Genomic DNA, 20882 nt, shown 5'->3' with positions numbered 1-20882 from the left:
AGGGAGGGACAAAGGCCCAGTTTGAAATAATGCTTTCTTTGGGGGTACTGCTCAGATCCCTGGGCTGAAAATAACAGCCGTGACCTTGGGGAGCTCCCTAATGGCCTGCCTACTCAGAGCATCAGGCAGCCCAGAAGGAGCCTCTGCTAACAGCAAACACCCAGAGTCCTGGGCGGTTTGGTCCTGCCACTACCTGGGAGCAGCAGCTGAGATGCAATACACAGTCACCCTCCTCTGACATTACAGATACTAAAGGGAGAATTGCAAAGCTGCCTCTCACCTCACAGGGCAGTACAGTGCCAGGAAGCAGTGCTGTAAGCACAGCCTTATATCAGACGGATATAACCTACAACTCCAGTTCCACCTCTTACGAGCTGTGCAATCTTGAGCAAGTTACTGAATCTCTCTGGACTTACGTCCTCATTTGTAAACTGGAGATAATATATATAATACACTTAAAGTTGCAAGGAAGATCAAGAGAAATATGCACATGTATGGTGTTGAACACATACCTGACACACAGCACTCAGTAAATGGCAGCAGCTTTGTGCTGAGCTCATTAGAAGGACCTAAATACCTATAGAAACAGGGAAGTAGGAGAGAGAGGAGTGGATATGAGGAATAAATCTGTAGCTGAAAGGTGTGAGAAGATAAAAGAGCTACAGCTGGAAAAAAAATAACAAAATGTCAATAGAACTACGTCATCCACACCCACTTATAAAAAGAGGAACTGAGCTCTCCAGCTTATTAGCAGGGGAAATGTTCTATTTTAAAACCCAAAGCAGCCCAAAGTACGCATCAACTGTACTGCATCCACAGAGTGGAAATGATCACCCAGCTCTGCCTCTTTTCCTACTCCATAGCCTTGCATGATACCTGAGCTTGGCTCTCCTTGCATTTCACCAAGGCCGGCCTTTTCTCTGTCCTACCTACCCTCTTTTTGTTACAGAAATGATTCCAGATAGAAAGTCCTGGATGGATTCTGACTAGAAAGGAAGGTATCCCAGGTGGCCAAGACCAGGCTTAGTCCCTGAAGCTGGTCTTGGCCACCACCTCTGTCCATAGATCTGACACCTCCACAGCCCACCATTGTGGCCCCGCATCTGCTGTGTTCTCTTCCCAGAGCTGACCAGGGGACCTCAGCACTCACAAGGATAGCAGGATGGGGAGCCACATGGCTGAAACCTGGGAAAACCAGGCCAACTGCTAGCAATCCACGGAGCTTGCTTTTGGGGATTTTGTTTAACAGAGCAACAATGAATCTCAGTCTGGAAAATTTCGCTTTATTTTCTTCAAACTTGAAAGTCCAACTCAGAGCTGCCAATTCAAGTGTCTGTTGAGAGATTCAGTCCAGTTGCTGTCGGGGCCCCTCCCTTCCCTAGGCTGCACGGGAATCTAGGGAGGCTTATCTTGCTCAGAAGATAGTGAGCAAGAGCCTCCAACTGCCTGGAGAGCAAAGTTTCCTCTCACCTCTTATGGCCAAACCCACAGCAATCCTTTGAAGTCTGATAGCTCTTGGCTGAGTGACAGACTCACTGTCAGACTGGGGGTTGAGGAGGCAGGACCTTGGGCTCAGCCTGCTTATGTGTAGGTGTACCATGCCGCCTTCGCCCTCGAATTTCATCTCCTCCTTGGGATATGGCTACAAAATGGTAATGTGGTTTCACTCTCTCCCTCCCCATAGCTCCAAAATCGTTTAGTCAAGAGAAAAATCACTTATTCTCACTCATTGACCATTTAGGCTCTATAGTGGTTCAATGGCATTCCTCTAAAAGGGATGTCCACTTGGACCCTCAGAATGTGACTTTATTTGGAATAAGAATTTTTTTCAGATGGAACTAATGTCAGGATCTCAAGATGAGATCATCTTGGATTAGGGTGGGTCCTAAATCCAATGACACGCGTCCTTATCAAAGAAAACACAGAGACCCAGTGTGGAAGGTCATGTGAAGACAGAGCCAAGGAATGCCGAAAGTTGCCAACAGCCACCAGGAGCAAGGAGAGAGGCATGAAAAAACTCTTTCTCAGAGGCTTCAGAAGGAACCAACCCTGCTGATTCCTTAATTTTGGACTTCTGCACTCCAGAGCTCTGAAAGAATAAAATTTCTGTTGTTTTAGGCCACGAGATTTATGTGCAATTTCTTATAGCAGCCCTTGGAAATGAATACAGGCCCTTAGTATTCTTTCGTTAATTACCTTAGGTTTTTGCAAAGGACCTTTTATCTTCCATAGCTTTTGCTTTCTGCCTTGCAAAAATTTCTATGGCACAGAAATAATAAGGCCCTAGATCCCTGCTAACAAGGGAGAGGGAAAGATAAGTAAGTTATACTGACCCCAAACATTTATGGAACCTTTACTTGAAAGAAAGAACTGTGGTGCGTGGCGTGTGAGAGGACACAGAGCTTACGTCATGGAGCACCTGGGTTAAGTCTGGGCTTCCAAACAGGTATATTGGAGGCTGGAGGTTTGCAGGTCTGATCTAGTGACACGGTTAATGGTTCGTTTCTCCAGGAAGTCTAAGGCATCAAGCCAGGCAGATACACCTGCTTCTGAATTTGCTCATCAGTCTAATAATATGTTGCTGTGAGGTAGCTGGATTTATCTGGAACCAGTGGCCCTGGTGGAAACTTTGACTGGCAGATAGAGTAGATGTGAGGTACAAGAATAAAGGAGAACATAACTAAGCCCTGTCTCTCCTTCCTTTGGCTCCATGCCTGGGTATTTATGCCTGGGATTGATATTGCTCCCAAGTAGTGCAACATTTTCGAAGCATATTTAACTCTTTATAACTACTATAGCATACATAAGTGCTAATTCTAATCCCTAAGCAGTGAGTTAACATGGCTATCTAGCAAAATTTAAAGAACAAATAATTAATGGGTAAAAATAAATGCTTTCTGACTAATGTAAACTGTTTTTAACTTGTTTATGTTTATTCCATGTATCATCTCAAAACCCTTCTATTTTTAAATCCAGGTCTCTTGGTTTTCCATAACTGTCCACAGATAACCTGTGACTTTAGTGTCAAGAGTTCTAATCTATGCACCAAACCCTCTGTGACATGAACCTTTATAACAAACCTGCACATGCCCACTGAACCTAAAATAAAAGTTTTTAAAAGAGTACTGTGCAACATCCAAAGGCTTCTTCAATGTGTTTCTTCTGTCCCCATAAAATGCAGATGGCAAAAAAAAAAGACACAAAAAAACTCAGAAATGGGCTTCTAGCCAATTCTAAACAGCTGTTAATTGCTTTGATCCCTCCCAATTAAGTGAGTCATCCGCCTCCATTCTCCTGGTCTCTGATCTGTTTCTGTGGTTTAGTTTTAATATCTTAAACTTACCCTTAAGCGCGGTCATCAGCACTGCTTGCCTCACTTTGTGTTTCACAGAACAATTATGACTTGAACTGGCTTAGTTAAAAGGTAAATCTTTTGTAAGAGACGGCGCTAACCCTCAGAGCTAATGGAACAGAGGATGTGATGCTACCAAGCTTCTCTTTTTGCACTTCTCTCTCTACTTCTCTCTAGTATCCAGTTCATTTTTTAAGGTCAGCTTCTCTCACTTGGTTGGGAATTGACTATCAGCCATTCCCTTGATTCACGTGCTTTCATCAGTGAGGGATTTATGGCATTTTATAGCACCAATTGAAAAAAAAATCCTAGGGAAAAATGCTGATCGACTTGGCTTAGACTTTATGCCGATCCCCATGACTATCGGGATTTATGATTGAGAGCATCAATAAAAACACATGAATAGGGAACAAGTTTCCCCAAGGACAAGGAAGGTGCTATCCCAAGATGAAAGGAAGGTGATTACAGGAAAAACAAAACACAACACCCCTCGATGTCCACTATTCTTTCCTTGACCACAATATATGATATTTCTCTCCAAATGTATAACTGCTTAAGACTGCTTTGGTTCGAGGTGTCTTTCAGACAACTTTTCTATGCTTATTCTTCTTATACTCAGGTGGCATTCTTACCAAATTCACCTAAGACTTAAGAGAAGAATCCTGTTAAATCTGCAGTTATGTGTATACACCTACACAGTTTGTATTGTAAAAACTTTATAAGATACTCTTATTTTTATACAATCAAAGTTCATTTAGGTTTACCTACATATTTTTCACTGTATTTGTTCTTTATTCCTTCTTACATGTTAGACTTCCCATCCGGGATTACTATCTTTCTGCCTAGAATTTTCTTTGGTAAAGTCTGCCAGTGACAAACATCTCTCCATTTTTTTGTTTTGGTTACAGATTTCATGTTTGTTCTCATTTCTTCTGTATTCTTGAATAATATCTTAGCTTGGTATAGAATGCTAGGTCAGTTGATTTTTTTTTAACATTTTAACTCCATGTTCTTTTACTGCTCACTAAGCTTCTATGTGGCTATTGAAAAGTTAACTGTCTGTGTAATTGTAGTGCCTTTGATGATCATTGGCATCTCTCTCTACATCTTTTAAAATATTTGCTCTTTGATTTTTTTGTAGTTTCATTATGACGGGGTGGATATTTTAAATATACCATTTGACATGTAATGCACTCCTTGAATCTGCAGGTTTTGTTACAGAAAATTGTCAGGCATTATCTCTTCAAATTTGCCTCTGCCCCATTTTTACTCGCCTTTCCTTCTGAGATTCATTTTAAACCTATTTTAGCTTTTCTTATTCTACTGCACGTTGTCTCTTATCCTCTCTTTTTTCTTTTTCTTTTTTTTTTTTTGTATTTTTTGTATTTCTGTACTGATCTATTTTCCAATACACTAACCCTCTCTTCAATTGGGTCTACCGTGCTAGTTGACCCATTATCGAGTCTTAAGTTATATCATGTTTAGTTCTAGACATTCCATTTGTTTCTTTTAAATATCTGTTATATCACTTTTTATTATTTCCTGTTTTCTGAAGATCAAGTTGACTTTTATGGCTTAGGAGTTTTATAGTCTGAGTTTGACAATTCCAATATTTTACATTTATTTACGTTATCATGTCTTTGAGCTGGTTCTTGCTCAGGGTGTCGTATTTCCTTGTCTATCTGGTTATTTGTTGCATGCTTGTCATTGTGTCTGAATATATATATATGCAAGCTGGAGACCCAGGAAAGCCAGTGGTGTAATTAAAAAGCCTCAGAATTAATAGTATAGATTCCTGTCTAGGTTTGAAGGCCTGCAAACTAGGAGCATCAAGGACAGGAAAAGATCCATTTCCCAGCTCAATCAGGCAGTATTAATTCAATCTCCTTTCTGTTCTATTTCAGCCCTTAATGGATTGTTTGATGCCAACCCACATTGGAAAGGTCATCTGCCTTACTCAGTCTACCAATTCAACTGCTAATTTCTTCCAGAAACACCCTCACAGACACACTTAGAAATAATGTTTAGCCAGCTACTGGGCATCCTATGGCCATCAATGACACACAAAATTAACCATCCATTGTCAATTTGGCACTTATACATGTCTCCTTAAGCCATACTTAATCTTCAAATAAAGACAATAATAAGGTCAAAATTCCACCTAACGTAATACAACTATCCTGCATGCACCCAAAAATGAACTAGCTCCTGCCCTAGAAGAAAAGGTAGAGTTCCTGAATAATGTTTACTTCTCTCCTTGATATTAATAACTGAAATACTATCATAAAATTAGCAATACTAAATACTATGATATAAAGTCAATTCATCTTATGTTACATGATAAGGGAATGAGAGAAAAAATAAAACAGAGATACACACACATATTTTAACAAAATGAGAAAATATGCATGAAAATTATAGTTCTCATTTTTGTAACTGGTCACGTAATTATAGCTGGTATTTATAACTACCTTCTGCCACCCACTCTGTATTCCCTTTGCTTTCAGCAAGCACCTTAGCTGGTTGTGGTTCTTTACCCTATGGGGTGACCTAAACTTTTATTCCTGAAATGTCTGGGCCATTAGTGGTCCTGCTTAGATTGGGTTGTAGTTTTCCATTGACTTTAATCACAGGGCATGGTAACACTAAGATGCCCTAAGGGATATCCTATATTCCAAATAAACTCTTCCTTATCTCCATGGTAGAAAAGTAGTCCAATTTCTCCTTCGTAGTCAGAATTAATCACCTCAGCCAGCACAGTAATTGTCTTCTTTGCCCCTGATCCAGAGGCCTGAGGAGTCCAAAGTGTCTGGGTGGCAGTCTTAACTTCCAGTTCTGTGGAATTATCACTGTATTTCCTTGTGAAAGTATTTCCCCCTTTGGAACTAAGACCTCTAAGCCAGGAGAGCATAAAGCCACGGGAACAGAAAGAACATTTTTTGCAAGTGGAGTTCACTGGGCATAAGAGTGAGTGGCGCCACACTCATTTTCATCCTTTGATTCAGCAATCCTACTGTGAGAGAAATGACACCTTGTATTGATGGATTCAGAACACATACGGCTTTCTGGAAAACCTTGCCTCAACCCTGCAAGGCATTGTCACCTAGCTGGTGCTGTAACTGAGTCTTCAAGAGGCCATTTCACCATTCCATCAAACTACCTGCTTTAGGATGGTGGGCAGCACACGCTATCTACTTGGCACTTTAGTGCTTTAAGATTGTTATTTTTATATTGCATCTAGAATTTTAGTTTTCCTCAGCAACATTTTAATTGCTCTAAATGTCCTAGCTTGCCATTTTAGAAGTTACTATGTGTTAGTAAAAAATATTATACTAGAAAGTAAAAAAAAAAAGAAAAATCTTACAAAATCCCACCATCAGAGATATCCAGTATTAACATTTTAGCAAAAATATTTTCAGAACCGTTTCTACATAAGCAATCACACATAAATTATTCTACATACATGGAAACCCGTATTATTAGCTTGCCTGTAACTTTTGCTCAACATGTTTATTTTCCATGTTAACTTAGATATTGTAACTTACAATGTTTGCATTAATGATGCAGTTGACCCTTGATCAACATGAGTGTGAATTGCACGGGTCCACTTGTATATGGCTTTTTTCAAAATATATATTAGAAAATTTGGGGAAGATTTGCAACATCTGATAAACTCACAGACAAACTGTGCAGCCTACAGATACTGAAAAAATTAAGAAAAAGATGTCATTAATTCATAAAATATATGTATATAATAGTCTATTTTATCATTTGCTACCATAAGATATATACAAATCTATTATAAAAAGTTAAAATTTATCAAAACTTACTCAAACACAGACCATGCATAGTGTTATTCACAGTCCAGAGAAATGTGAACAAACATAAAGATGTAGTATTAAATTATAACTGAATAAAATTAACTGTGGTACCATACTTTACTATCGTAATAATTTTGTAGCTACCTCTTGTTGCTATTGTGGTAAGGTCAAGCATTGCAAGTATCCCTTTAAGATGCCATAGAATGCTAATCATCCTTGCCTGAGCAGTTTGTCTCTCCAGTAAATTGGGTATTGCTATAAACAGTGATTTCTCACAGAAGCCATTGTTGCAACTATGCCAGCAGCCATGAACACCTTGCACTTTTTGTATAATACATTTTTATCTCATATTGAAAATGCAGCTTTTAGTAGCTCCAGAATTGCTCTAAGAAAGGCATGCCCTGTAGTCCCAGGTACTGGGGAGACTAAGGTGGAAGCATTGCTTGAATTCAGGAGGTTGAGGCTGCAGTGAGCCATGATCACACCACTGCACTCCAGCTTGGGTCCCCCCCCAAAAAGAAAGAAAACAGAAAGACATACCTATAGGATGTAATATGATTCGAGAAAAAGCAAAGTCATTATATGAAAACTTTATACAAAAGGAAGGTGAAGAATCTAAAGCTGGAGAATTCAATGTCAGCCAAGGATGGCTTAATAATTTTAGAAAGAGGTTTGGATTTAAAAATGTCAAGATAACAGAAGAAGCAGCTTTTGCTGACCAAGAAGCAGCAGATGAGTTCCCAGACATCATTAAGAAAATCATTGAGGAGACAAGATATCTGCCCAAAAAGGTTTTTGATAGATGATTTTAGTAGATGAAAGTACCCTATCCTAGAAAAAATGCCACAAAGAAAATGTATTATTATAGTAAGGAAGAGAAGTGAGCACCAGAATTTAAGGGAGGAAGAGATAGGCTAACTCTACTATTGGGTGAAAATGCCAGTCAGGTTTATGATCAGGACTGTCCTCACCTATAAATCTGCTAATTCCTTAGCCTTGATGGAAAAGATAAACACAAGCTTTCAGTTTTAAGGCTGTACAACAAAAAGGCCCAGACAAAAATAACTCTTTTTTTTCTGAACTGGTTCCATCAGTGTTTTATCTCTGAAGTCAGGAAGTACCTGGCCAGTTAGAGACTGCCTTTTATTAGACATGCCCCTGCCCACCCAGAACACCATGAGGTCAATACTTAAGGTATCACAGTGGTCTACTTACCCCCAAACACAACATCTCTAATGCAGTCTCAAGATCAGAGGCTCATAAGGACCTTTAAGGCTCATTAGACATGGTATTCTATGAAAAAGACTATCAACACTATGGAAGAAAACCCTGACAGAACATCATGAAAGTTTAGAAGAATTATCTTCAATGGTATAGTTCCATTGAAGATGTCATCATTATAGAAAAAAACCATGAATATCACTGAGAAGAAACAATAAATTCCTGCTGGAGAAAACTGTGTCTAGATATTGTACATGACTTTACATGATTTACAACAGAGCCAGTCAAGAAAATTATAAAAGAGATTGTGGATATGTCAATTAAAAAAAATGCTGGAGGTGAAGGATTTCAAGATAAGAATTTTGGAGAAATTTAAGAGCCAGTAGATACAACGCTGGAGGAATTAATAGAAGACAACTTGATGGACAGGAGTGCTTCCAAATCAGTGACAGATCATGAGAAAGAAGACATAGAAGATGCAATGCCAGAAAACAAATTGATTTTAGACAATCATGCAGAATGGTTCTTATTATTCAGGACTGCTTTTGACATTAATGACATGGACCCTTTTATGATATGAAACTAAAGCAAACAGTGGTAAAAGGATTGGTACTATATAGAAACATTTTTTAGAGAAAAGAAAAAGCAAAAAAGTCTAATGTGTTTTCGTAAAGTTACACTGCCTGTGCCTGCCTCCCCTGCCTCCCCTTCCACCTTCTACCTCTGCCTCTCCTGAGACTGCAAGACCAATCCCTCTTCTTCTTTCTCCTCTTCCTTAGCGTACTTAATGTGAAGATGAAGAGTATGAAGACTTTTATGACAATCCACTTCCACTCAATGAATAGTAAATATATTTTCTCTTTCTTATGATTTTCCTAATAACGTTATCTTTTCTCTAGCATACTTAAAGTATTCTAAGAATATCATATATAATACAAATAGCTTACAAAATATGCATTAATTGACTGTTTATGTTATTGTTAACAGCTTCCAGTCAACAGTAGGCTGTGGGTTGTTAAGTTTTGGGATAGTCAAAATTGATACAAGGATTTTTGCCTGCACTGTGGTCAGTTCCCCTGACCCGCATGTTATTCAACTGTATTCATATCTAACTTCTTCAGTACTTACTGTGAGCATGAATTTTCAATGGATTAGCTCATCTAATCTTTGTAATAACTCTGTGAAGTAGATTTTATAGATTATTAAGTTACTTTATAGATTTTATAGAATGTTTTATAGACTAGGAAATTTAAGCAAAGAGAAATTAAATAATGTGATCAAAATCATACAAGTAGTAAGAGGTAGGACTAGATTGAAACTCAGACAGTCTGACTTCAAAATCTATGCTTATAAGAACTATGTCAGACAGTATACTACTATCTGGATATATTTAATTTGTTAAACTAAGCCCTCTACTGATGGATAATTATTCAGTTTTATTACATAAAAAATAACATTTAAAAATTCTTGATATACTTCTTTATGTATTTGTTTATTTATTTCTTCCTCAGAGAAAATTCCTACAACGAGAACTGCCATGTATATGCATTTAAAATTATAGATGTTGGTACAATTGCCAATCTGGCCTCCAAATAAGGTTTTCTAATTCACAATCCCTCCATTAGTTTATAAAAGTGTCTATCTATTGACATCATTTTTAGCACTGAATTTTGTCAATATTTTCCTTTTCTGATATTTTGAGCACTGCAAAATAGGATTCTCATTTTTTGCATTTGTTTTCAAATGATGCTTATTGAACTGTTACCGTCTAATGAGCTATCTGATTCCCATTTGTTGCATTTCCTCTGTTAAGCCTTGACTTTGACCGTGCTTTTTCCTCTTCATCAGTTTGTCCCAAGGAGAGTTCAGCTTTTTGGTTATGCTTCCTTTCACAACAGAAAGCAGTCTTGAGGATGCAGGATCACTCAGAACTCTCCAAAATCATATGTTTTGATTAGGATGTGCTTACCTGAGGGACTAAGATACTAATTTCAGAGCTGCTATTCTTTCTCCTTTTTATGCTTTAGAATCTGCTCATTTCCTCTCTCCTTTCTAATCAATGAGTTTTCTAAGGAAGCTGCATGACTGGCAGTAACGTAGCAGTTTTTTCCAGGCCTATATAATCTTCTACTTAGGGTGTATGAGTTTCTAAGCTTGTTAAACTATTGAAAGTGACTTGCATGGTCCATTTGAAAGCTGTGATATGGTCAAAGAACTTCAGTCTAGAAACCACAATACAATTTTTAAGACAATACTAAATGCCTTCCTTCCTTTTTTCTTTCCTATCTTCCTTATTTCTCTTCTTTTCTTCTCTTCTTTTCTTTTGAGGCATCCAGGTGGGAGGGGGTCCCTGGAGAAACCCCAACCAGCCTGCCCACTGAGGTGGAGCCTTGGGAAGTTCACAACATTTGCCGCAGGAAGGAGTCTGTGTGGCACTTGGGATTTGAACTGCTGGGCGGGAAGCACTCTAGTAAGGACTCTGGCCTAGCAAGAGTCCCTGTTTTCACCTTTTCTTCCTTTTCACCCAATAAAACTCCACTTTGCTCATCCTTCAAACTGTCTGTGAGCCTAAATTTTCATGGATGTGGGACAAACAAGAACCCCATCTTTAGCTGAACTAAGGAAAAGCCCTGCAACATTTTTGGTGCCCAACACGGGGCTCGTGTGTGAAATGGGGACTCAAAAATCTCTCTCTTGCTTCTAAGCCTTTTCATCCTTAGACTTCTGACAATGGGGGAAACCATGTCCCCACCCCTCATCACTCCCAGGCTTTTTCATGGCCTTTTCCTTCCTCTTTCAGGAGGGACCAGAGACCAGCAGCTCCTCATCACACTCCCCACTCCCTGCTGGGGCTGGGATGCATGGCCCAAGGGTCCTGCATAGCCTGCTGGCTGGTTTCCAGCTAGGCTGTGGCAGCCTTCCCTTTCACCAGACAAGGGGTTTCAACTCCATTGGACAATATTAAGCTTAATCTTTTCTCCCTGATGTGTAATCAGTTGCATAAGAGTAACAGATTCTTTCCCAGGAATTAATTGTTTTTTCTTTCCTCTTCTTCACCCCATCATCTGTTAACTTTTAAAGTTTCTTTCCCCTTTACTAAACCAGCACCTGCCCCCACAACTATCACTTCATACTTTCTGTAAAGCTTTAATTATGAAAAAGAATTTGTGGAGCTAGTCTCTGTGGCCAATCTGGTGTGCTTTGCATGTCTTGTGCTGCAAGCCTCCATCTTGCTTTACATCCTGGGAGCATGGCCGGGAACCATTTGGCAAGTCTTTGTTTAGCAATACTGCCCTAGGGGACGGGCCCTCTCTGGTTCGATATCTGCGTGTTTTCCAAGCTGTCTCTTAGAGGACCCCATCCAGCGAATGGGTTTTCTTCTGCCTGTCTGTGTATGTACTGTGTGTGATGTCTATAAAAAGAGCTCTAATTAATTTGTCCTAAAGAAAGACAAGTGTTTGGATCTAATATCTTTTAAAGGTCAGTTAAGAGCTGTGGAACCTTTCAGTTCATGTGACTTTAATCTTAGAGAAATAAAAGCAGCCTTAAAGATTATTGGTAAAATGCAGGTGTCATTAAAATTTAAACAGGTAAACTAACCTATACAGGTCAGGTACAAGGTTTGCTGAATGTTTTAAAGTTACAAACTGCTTTTTGGGTTTTGAGAACTGTCTTGCCTGCTTTACAATTGTTTAGGCCTGGGGACATATAGAACTAACTATGCCCTTAACTAAGAAGGCAAACCTTGGCTGCAATTAGCACACAGTTAAAGCAACTTACCGAGTTTTATCTTAAAGTTAAAAATTGCTAGGAGTCACTATTATAACATGTCATCGAGACTACTGAAAATAGATTTATGTGCAAGGTGTGTAAGAACAGTAAAATGTGTTTTTTAGTAAAAGATTATAAGAAGGCATGGAAATGTAAACTTTTGCCTAGGGTTAAAGGATTATTTTGAGGAAAAAGCTGAAGGTTCAAAAAGTGGTAGAAGAATTGTGGAAATTAATCTTCCAGAAGAGGTTCTCTGTGTGAACATACTGACTAAATTCAAAAGAGTGATAAAAAGTTTTTGGTTCTTTAAAATTTTTGAGTCAACATTTTAGTAAAATAACTTATGGTAATCTGAAATACTATTTCATAATATGAAGTGCTTTAAACCTATTTAAAAGCCTTCCCCAAATCCAGAGAACCCCTGGAATGTCCAGAAAAGACAGGTAAAGAGGATTATTTGACATATTTAGGTATATGAAATTGGCAAAATGATGTTAAATCTTCTTTAGTTTATATCTTGATGAATAATGCTAATATATGTTTCCAAAGTTATACGAGATTTCTAGAATTCTAATGTCTGAGTATATGCTATCAATCATAATTAAGATTGTTATGTTATGTTATTGTAAACCACAGAGATAACCAAACTTAATTTGTCCACTGTGTTTTTAACTGTGACTACGCTGGATATATTGCTATTCACAGACAATTGTTGTCTTTTAATCCTTTTCAAAAGATGGTTTATAATAAGCTATAGAACTTTAACAGGTGCTCTCAAATACAGGCTTCCGAAAACTTTGGAGATTGTGACATTGGAATAAAGGAAAATATACAGGACTCATGAAGAGCTGAAACACTCATGAATATCAAGCAAAATAAGAGTTAACTAAATGGACTAAATTCAGAAAGCTGAAGCAACGTTTCTGACTTTTTCTTGGATTATTGCTGATCCATGTTTGGTTTTTCAGAGTCAAGGAAACTTATTTGGAACTATTTATGGCCTTTAATAATTAAGTAAGGTATACACTCCTGGGATCAAAATTTGGAGCATGTTTGTTTCTCTCTGTCTGGCTCCTCTAGAATTTGGAAACTATCATGAGTATTCTTATGGCAAGATAATTAGTTGCATCAGTGCAATAAAAATCTATTTTTTCTTTTGCAACAGAACACAACTGGAAAAAACAGTTATTTTACCAAGGCTTTGACTAGAAGGATGTGCTTCCCTTTAAGAAATCAATCTCGAGTTGCAGAGTCAATAAAAGCCCCGTGGGGAAACTAGCCTCATATTGTCATCTACACAGTCCCTGTACAGGGTTCCTGACCTGTGCTCAGTAAAGAATGTCACTTTCTAACAGGTCCAGGAGCTCCAAGTTTATCTTGGGAACTTAAGAGGAGAGGGTCACCTAACTCACAGGTATTTGAGGATACCCATGGTTGGCTCAACTTAAAAAGGTTTTATCTGAGATTCCTTGCGGAACAGAATTCCATCGAGGCCAATCCAAAAGGCCTATGTAGAAATAATTATTCTTGCTGCAATTTATGTGAAAAATCAGGCCAAATATAATATTTAAGTCTAGTTTGCAAACCACCCAGTCCTACAGTGATTTGTTTTTTCACAAACATGAGGACTAGAGAGAGAGAAATTATGTTTCAAGACTTATCACACATCTGTCATTAAATTCTAAACTCATCAGTAGTTTTTAAGTTTTTGCCTACCTTTTAGATTAATCCTGCTTGTTCCTATGAACCAACCAGCAATCCCTGGCTGCAGGTCAGAAAGAACAAAAGGGATGAAATCCAGGATCAATATTCTAGTTCTGAGAAATTATCTTGCAAATACTGCCAGGCAACTGGAATAAATAGGATGCCTATTACTCAGAGGTTTCCTTTTGGGCAAGTGAAACTAAGGGAGCTAACCAAAGCCAAGCACCCAAATCCTAGCAAGCACCCGAATCCTATAGCTACCAGTTATCTGGGTGTGTCACAAGACATCCTTTCCTCTCCCTTGGAGGAGGACTGAGTTCCACAGTTTCACCTTAGCATTTGGCTTATGATAAGGAGTCTATTCAACCTTCCCCCCTAGTCCCAGATACATTTTTGTCCCAGACACAATTACAAGCTTCATGTCAAAGCTCTAGGAAAGAAAACTGGATCTGAGGTATCTAGAAGCAAATGATAACAGAGGTTAAAAGGCACAGGGCAGGTGAGCGTGGCTGATTCCTGCCAGTTAAGCCAACACCAAGCTTCCTGTTTCATGGATAAAGGCCATGTTAATATCCATGGCATAAATGAGGTCTAGGGACTCTAAGGCTACTGACAGTAGGTGGGAAAGAGGCACAGTTGAGAGCAGATAATTTCTATTCTCTAAGGCCTCTGTTTCATGGGTGCAAGTTGTTTTGACACCCATGGGGCACCTGCCAAGGTCACCAGAACTTGGGGATGAAAGGATGGAAGAGGGCAGGTGGATGCTCTTCTCTCTCTCCCTCACTTACCACTGGGTATCTTCTAGGAAGAGAAGGGAACCAGGGACGCCTGCTTCCCTCTTTCTAAATGGGTAGCCATTCATCTTCAGTGTGTACCCTTTTCAAATGCATCCTGAACCCTTGGGTCTCCTTTAAAAAACATCTTTTTCCCTTCTTCTCCTTGGTTCTCTCTTCACTAATAGGTAATTGTGACCCTGTACTATATGACACTACCCTCAGATGCATCCTCCAAAATGGAAAGAGTTAATTTCCCAAACCTTAAACTCATTGGCTTAGGATATGGCCCAGCAGAAGGGAACCCAGAAGCCCAACATCCTGGCAAAAGGGTAAAGTTTTTTTTCCAGTTGGGATTTTGGCCTCCGTCTCCCTGTACAAACTGGTAAAACGAGACTTAGAATTTTTAAGCTATTCTTACCCCCCCCATTTCATTTTGATACATGTTTTCTAATAACCAGTTTGTTCTTGCCTTCAGCCATCAAACTCCAAAGGATCATGCAACCAGAGCCTCTGACGATGGCCCCTTCCACTGGGGAACCTTCAATAGGCCTCTGAGGGAGCTCTGACTGTCATTCCGCCAAAACAGCAGCACCCCCTTTAAGCAGGAAGCAATTAAGATCGGTTGTTGTCCTTATCCTAAATCTAATGGCAGCTAGATGTATTTCCTTGTGGGGAGATGAGAGAGCCATGTGGGAGGGGGTCCCTGGAGAAACTCCAACCAGGCTGCCCACTGAGGTGGTGCCTAGGGAAGTTCATGATGTTTGCAGCAGGAAGGAGCCTGGATCCTCTTCTTCCTGAGCGGAACCTGAGGTTTGAAGAACTGCTGGGTGGGAGGCACTCTAGCAGGAACTCTGGCCTAGCGAGAGTCCCTGATCCCCACTTTCTTCCTTTTCTCCTAAGAAAACCCTGCTTTACTCATGTTCAAACTGTCTGTGAGCCTGAATTTTTATGGCCGTAGGACAGACAAAGCTGAACTAAGTCTTTAGCTGAATTAAGGAAAAGTCCTGCAACACTTTCTTCCATATTTCTTTCTTTATTATTATTATTATTATTATTTTTTTTTTTTTTTTTTTTTGAGACGGAGTTTCGCTCTTGATACCCAGGCTGGAGTGCAATGGCGCGATCTCGGCTCACCGCAACCTCCGCCTCCTGGGTTCAGGCAATTCTCCTGCCTCAGCCTCCTGAGTAGCTGGGATTACAGGCACGCGCCACCGTGCCCAGCTAATTTTTTGTATTAGTAGAGACGGGGTTTCACCATGTTGACCAGGATGGTCTCGATCTCTTGACCTCGTGATCCACCCGCCTCGGCCTCCCAAAGTGCTGGGATTACAGGCGTGAGCCACCGCGCCCGGCCTCTTTCTTTATTATTTTTTAAACACTACAAGGACAATACATGATCCATAGCAACAATGCTTAAAATTCCACTTTCTTCTGCTGCTCTCAACTGCTTCCCCCTCTATTTCTTTTCCAAGTGCAGCTTGCCTACCACTTCTTTTTCCCATTGTTGCAAATATGCATTCTTAAAGCTGAAAGAATAAATGGCAGACTTTCTTGGAGGGCAAGAGAGAGAAAAAACTGAGCAGAAGAAATTAAAAAACTGACCTCTCTTCTAAAGAGTGGGAATGCTGGAGATTCTCATACACTAATACTTTTTGTCCCATCAGAAACACGATTGCACCGTGTTTTAATACGTGTTCAAGCTTTTCTGATATGCTGATAGGTAGAAGTGATACTGTACTGGGGAAGGGAGGGTGGACATGGGCAATAAAGTGATCAGGTGTGATATCTTGTCTTGGGGAAATCAGGAGACAGTTAGGATAGCCCTCACGCTATGGTTGTCACTGAGGTTGCAGTGAGCCAGTGCCATAGAACCAGAAAGTATTAGAGATTAGACAGAAGGAACTTAGAAGCTCCCAAGCGCATCATCTTCTTAACTATGTTCTTTGGAATACTAGGCTGTATTTAGATATTTAGAGAGGGGGAGAGAGGAAGAGAGAGAAACTTTAGGTTAAATGGTTAAACAGTTTTCCTCACTGCAGGATCTCTCTGAAACGTTAATACGATAATATTAATTAATTCCTTATCTCTAAGAAGAGGAGACTATGAAATGTAGCTTAATGTTTCTTTAACTTATTTGACCATAGACTTCTTCTCTTTCTGGAACTCCTACTTTTCATAACTTGGTAAGAGTAAATATTATTTGATTTTTGTCTTTATTTTTTTTTTTCAGAATAAACTCTGTGCAGTTTATTCTCAAGTCATTACAGTGTTCAACCAGTTTGACATATAAAGATAACAGACTTTAACAGTAAATGCTGGGAGGCACACATATATTCCCATTCTGAAAGAAGACATGTTACATATACAGAAAAAAAATGCAGCAAATATTAAGGTATTCAAAGTAATTTTTTTGAACTCAGATGTGACATATTTACCAGAAAAGTGTGTAAGTTTTAAAATAATTAAATAATTTCCATAGACTTATAAAAGAATTGAGATAAATATTAGGAGACCCTGACAATCACAAGAACATTTTCCTATGCTACTGAACAAGGACAGTTCTATTTAAAAATGTCCCAAAATAGAGCTAATATTTTACCACCATGAAATACATCAAATTGCAAATACCAAAATATGCTAAAATGAACATGCAGTGTGGAAGCTGTACCAAAATTAAACAGCATTAGGTTCTTAAATATTGCAAAGTGTCTATATCAGATTTCTCGGGTGTGTTTATGAAAAAGACACTTTCAAAAAAGCCATTATAGTGAATATATCAGCAGAAAAAGTGATAATTAAAATCTCTTTATCACTTTCAAATGTAGCTGCAAAAGAGAAAAAAATCTAACTTTAAAAAAATATTAGCTTATGAATAAAAAAGTTGAGTGGTATACTCTCTATGCATACAGATTTTTAAACTGATACTATAATTCTAATAGATCTTAACCTCTGGACCCCACTGCTGTAGTAGGAAACTTTTCTGTCTCAGACAAGAAGTCATCTTAGAAAATGAAAAAGAGAAATTTTCAGTGATATGTACAAATTCAAAACAAAACAGTACAGTAAAATGGCAAAATATAAAAATAGCAGCATGTGAAATTCAAGACTGTTTTTTTAAAGCAAATGTTTAAGATGGAACCACAAAAACAGTACTCACGGGCCAGGCATGGTGGCTCACACCTGTAATCCCAGCACTTTGGGAGGCTGAGACGGGTGGATCACTTGAGGTCAGGAGTTCAAGACCAGCCTGGCCAACATGGTGAAACTCCATCTTTACTAAAATACAAAAATTAGCCGGGTGTGGTGGCATGTGCCTGTAATCCCAGCTACTGAGGAAACTGAGGCAGGAGAACTGCTTGAAGCCAGGAGGCGGAGGTTGTAGTGAGCTGAGATCACGCCACTGCACTCCAGCCTGGGCAAAAGAGCGAGACACTGTCTCCAAAAAAAAAAAAAAAAAAAAACCCACAAAAAAACAAAACAAAAAACCAGTATTTATTCAAACTGGTCTATAATTCAACACCAGAAATGAAGAATTCTTTAGAGAGGTGCTTATATCTAGATGCCCATGATTAAATGTATTCCCAAATTTGTTTTCTTTAAAACATACATATTGCACAGGTAGTAGAATACCAGCATTCTGGTATCTCTAACATAAAATGCTATCTTTTTAACACATTAAAGTATTCTACTGAAAATTAATATTATCTCAATGTTTAAAACCAGTCATGTAGGAGGACTTTTTAGCATATGAATCTCAAACCATTCCTAAACAAGATGAAAAAACACAGGCACTTGAATCTAGGTTATTAGTGACAAAAAGGAGAGGTCACAACAATTTCATGACTAAGGGCAGTTACGTCTTTACATATAAACTTGAGGTCTTTCACCGATCCAAATATAGAAATAAGAACTATTTACAAAACTTTTATAAGAAAATCAGCTCTCCCAAAAATTTCCTACCAAATAATTTTTGCTGAATAAAGCACTAACTGCTCCAAGGCCTGATTAAACTTTTTCAAACAAACATCTAAGACAGAGTTGTTTGAATTCTAGCTTTTCCCTTTTCTCTACCCAAGTATAACCCACAACCCTTACTGTTGGTCGAATAATATCCTCTATGCAAAATTTGCAACTCACCTCAAGATTCAGGGCATCAAAAATGTTTGTAATTTCAACATAGTCCACATTGCAGTATAAATTTTACAGCACCACAGACATCATGAGTTTAGGTATCTTGGTCTGGCAATATTTCATTTGGTAATAGTGACCAATAAGGATGTGTAAATAGTGAAAATTTGTAATCAGACGTCATAGTAGCATTTTTTAAATGACCAAAGTATTTAATCAGCATTTTTAATGTTTTAAGTTGTTAAACATTTAAACTGTCAAAATCACTAGGAAAAAATATTACACACACATTGTTACCACCCAAATGAGAACACACAATGCTTCAGACAGATGACACTGAGATATTTTGGATTTTTCCTTTTTCTTTCTTTTTAAAGAAATTATATTTAGTTTGGCCACTCCCTAGATTCTTGGTTTACCAGCCTATAAAGAATACACCTAAGAGGCAGTATAATATCCGCACTAAAAACCATTTCCCCCTTTATCGTCTTTGGCTAGAAGCCTCACGAAAGGAAACAACTGAGGAGGTAGAGGCAGGCAGGCTCCATGCACGTCTGCCTCACACGTCAATGACCGGGAGGCTCGCGTCATCCGAGTCTACTAGGTCACAATCTTTTTCCTGAGGGCCATTTTTACTCTGAGGTTTTAACAGAGCTTGTTCAGTCACTTTGGAAGCTGGTTCTCTTGGAGAGACAGTCTGGACCTTGAAGTTCCCTGGCTTGACCTTGGCAAGAGATTCGTAAAATCCTCGCTTCTCCATGGTAAAGCTTGAGACCAAAGAGTTGCTGCGAGAGGCTGTGGAATGTGAGGCGGAGGCGGTGGCGGCTGCGGTGGCGGGACGGAAAGCGTGTTAGGATTCTGAAGGACCGGGGAGGGGGGTGGGGGGGATGCTCAGAAGATGCAGATCTGCTGGGCCCCCGCTGTGCTACAATAGCGCCAGAGACTGCTTTGATCCAGCTGTGCATCTCTTCAGGGCTATCAGCCTGCACGTAGAAAGTTCGAGACGTTGTTACAATTTCAAAGAGGTTGTCCCTCATCATCATGTCACTTTGCTTACATTCCTGGACTTTATGAACCTCTTTAAGTAGAATAACACGAAGAGGTTCCTTTTCCAGTTCAGATTCGAAGTAGCCTATTGTGTTTTCATCCAACTGAAAATATCTTCTCTTCCAGTTTTTCATCACTGCTCCTTGTTTTACACAATATCCAGCTTTGATAACTGCACTGTCCGGAGGTGGCTTAGGAGTAAAGTAAGGAAGATGGCTTTGTGACCGTTTCAGATTATTTCTGTCAATACTTTCACCACATTCATTTACTTCTTCTTTCTGAGTTGGAGTAATGATGGGTACGCCACCAACAGTATCAGTTCTGTAAGACACTTGCTTCTTCCCACATTCACCATGGCGACTTAGGTTATCAGAATTAGGCTGTGAGTCTGACTGCTTTGGTACTGTAATTTTTATAGCTTTGTTTAACACATTTACCCATTCCACTAGGTCCTGCTGATCACTGGCTTGCAGGAAGTACTTCCTCATTCCTGCATTCATAACAAAACAGAACTCGGCCTTTGGCCTCAGCTTAGTAGCATCGCTAACCTTTGAAATGTAGGTAAGTTTAATGGCTCCAACACGTGATGATCCAGAAGGTAGGTTCTGTGGATTATCCATGTACCACACGAAACTATCTTCTCTGGTATCCAGTATGAAGTACCTTCGAAGAAATTTCCCACTGTTTTCATTTTCTTCAATGTCTAGAAAACCACAAATGCGATTCTGGCGATCCACATAAGGCATTTCTAAGCTTGAACATTACACGGGGCCTTGGACCGGAGCACCCGCGCCGCCGCGGCCCCGGCTTCTACAGACGCTCGGCGGCCCGGAGCGGCGTCCACGACGGTCCGCCCCTGTCTTTATTTTTAAGTGACATGTTTTGTAACTCCAGATGTTTTGTTAACAATGTACAGAATTATTGGGAGGAGAATGTACAATATGACCCAAAGTGTTTCTTTATGTTTAAAATGTTGTAAAACATTAAATATTTCAATTATTTCTAAATATCCTTTAAGATGACAAGAATAATACATTTTCATTACAGAAAATTTGTAAAATA

General features: G+C 39.1%; 1 protein-coding gene across 1 annotated transcript; it reads right to left on the bottom strand.

The window, feature by feature from the left end:
- Nucleotides 1-18112: 18112 nt before the first annotated feature.
- On the bottom strand, nucleotides 18113-20624 carry LOC105714662 (pleckstrin homology domain-containing family A member 1-like). Its single transcript, XM_064366107.1, is given in 2 exon segments — nucleotides 18113-19656; nucleotides 19658-20624. Coding segments are annotated over 2 exon segments (1233 nt in total). The 5' UTR covers nucleotides 20567-20624; the 3' UTR covers nucleotides 18113-19332.
- Between the last annotated feature and the right edge of the window lie 258 nt (nucleotides 20625-20882).

The sequence above is a fragment of the Aotus nancymaae genome, unplaced genomic scaffold (assembly GCF_030222135.1).
Source record: "Aotus nancymaae isolate 86718 unplaced genomic scaffold, 86718_ANA_hifiasm-v0.15.2.pri h1tg000064l_0, whole genome shotgun sequence".
Classification (NCBI taxonomy): domain Eukaryota; kingdom Metazoa; phylum Chordata; class Mammalia; order Primates; family Aotidae; genus Aotus; species Aotus nancymaae.
Note: the sequence above shows the minus strand (reverse complement) of the source record. Positions and strands in the feature narration are given on the sequence as shown.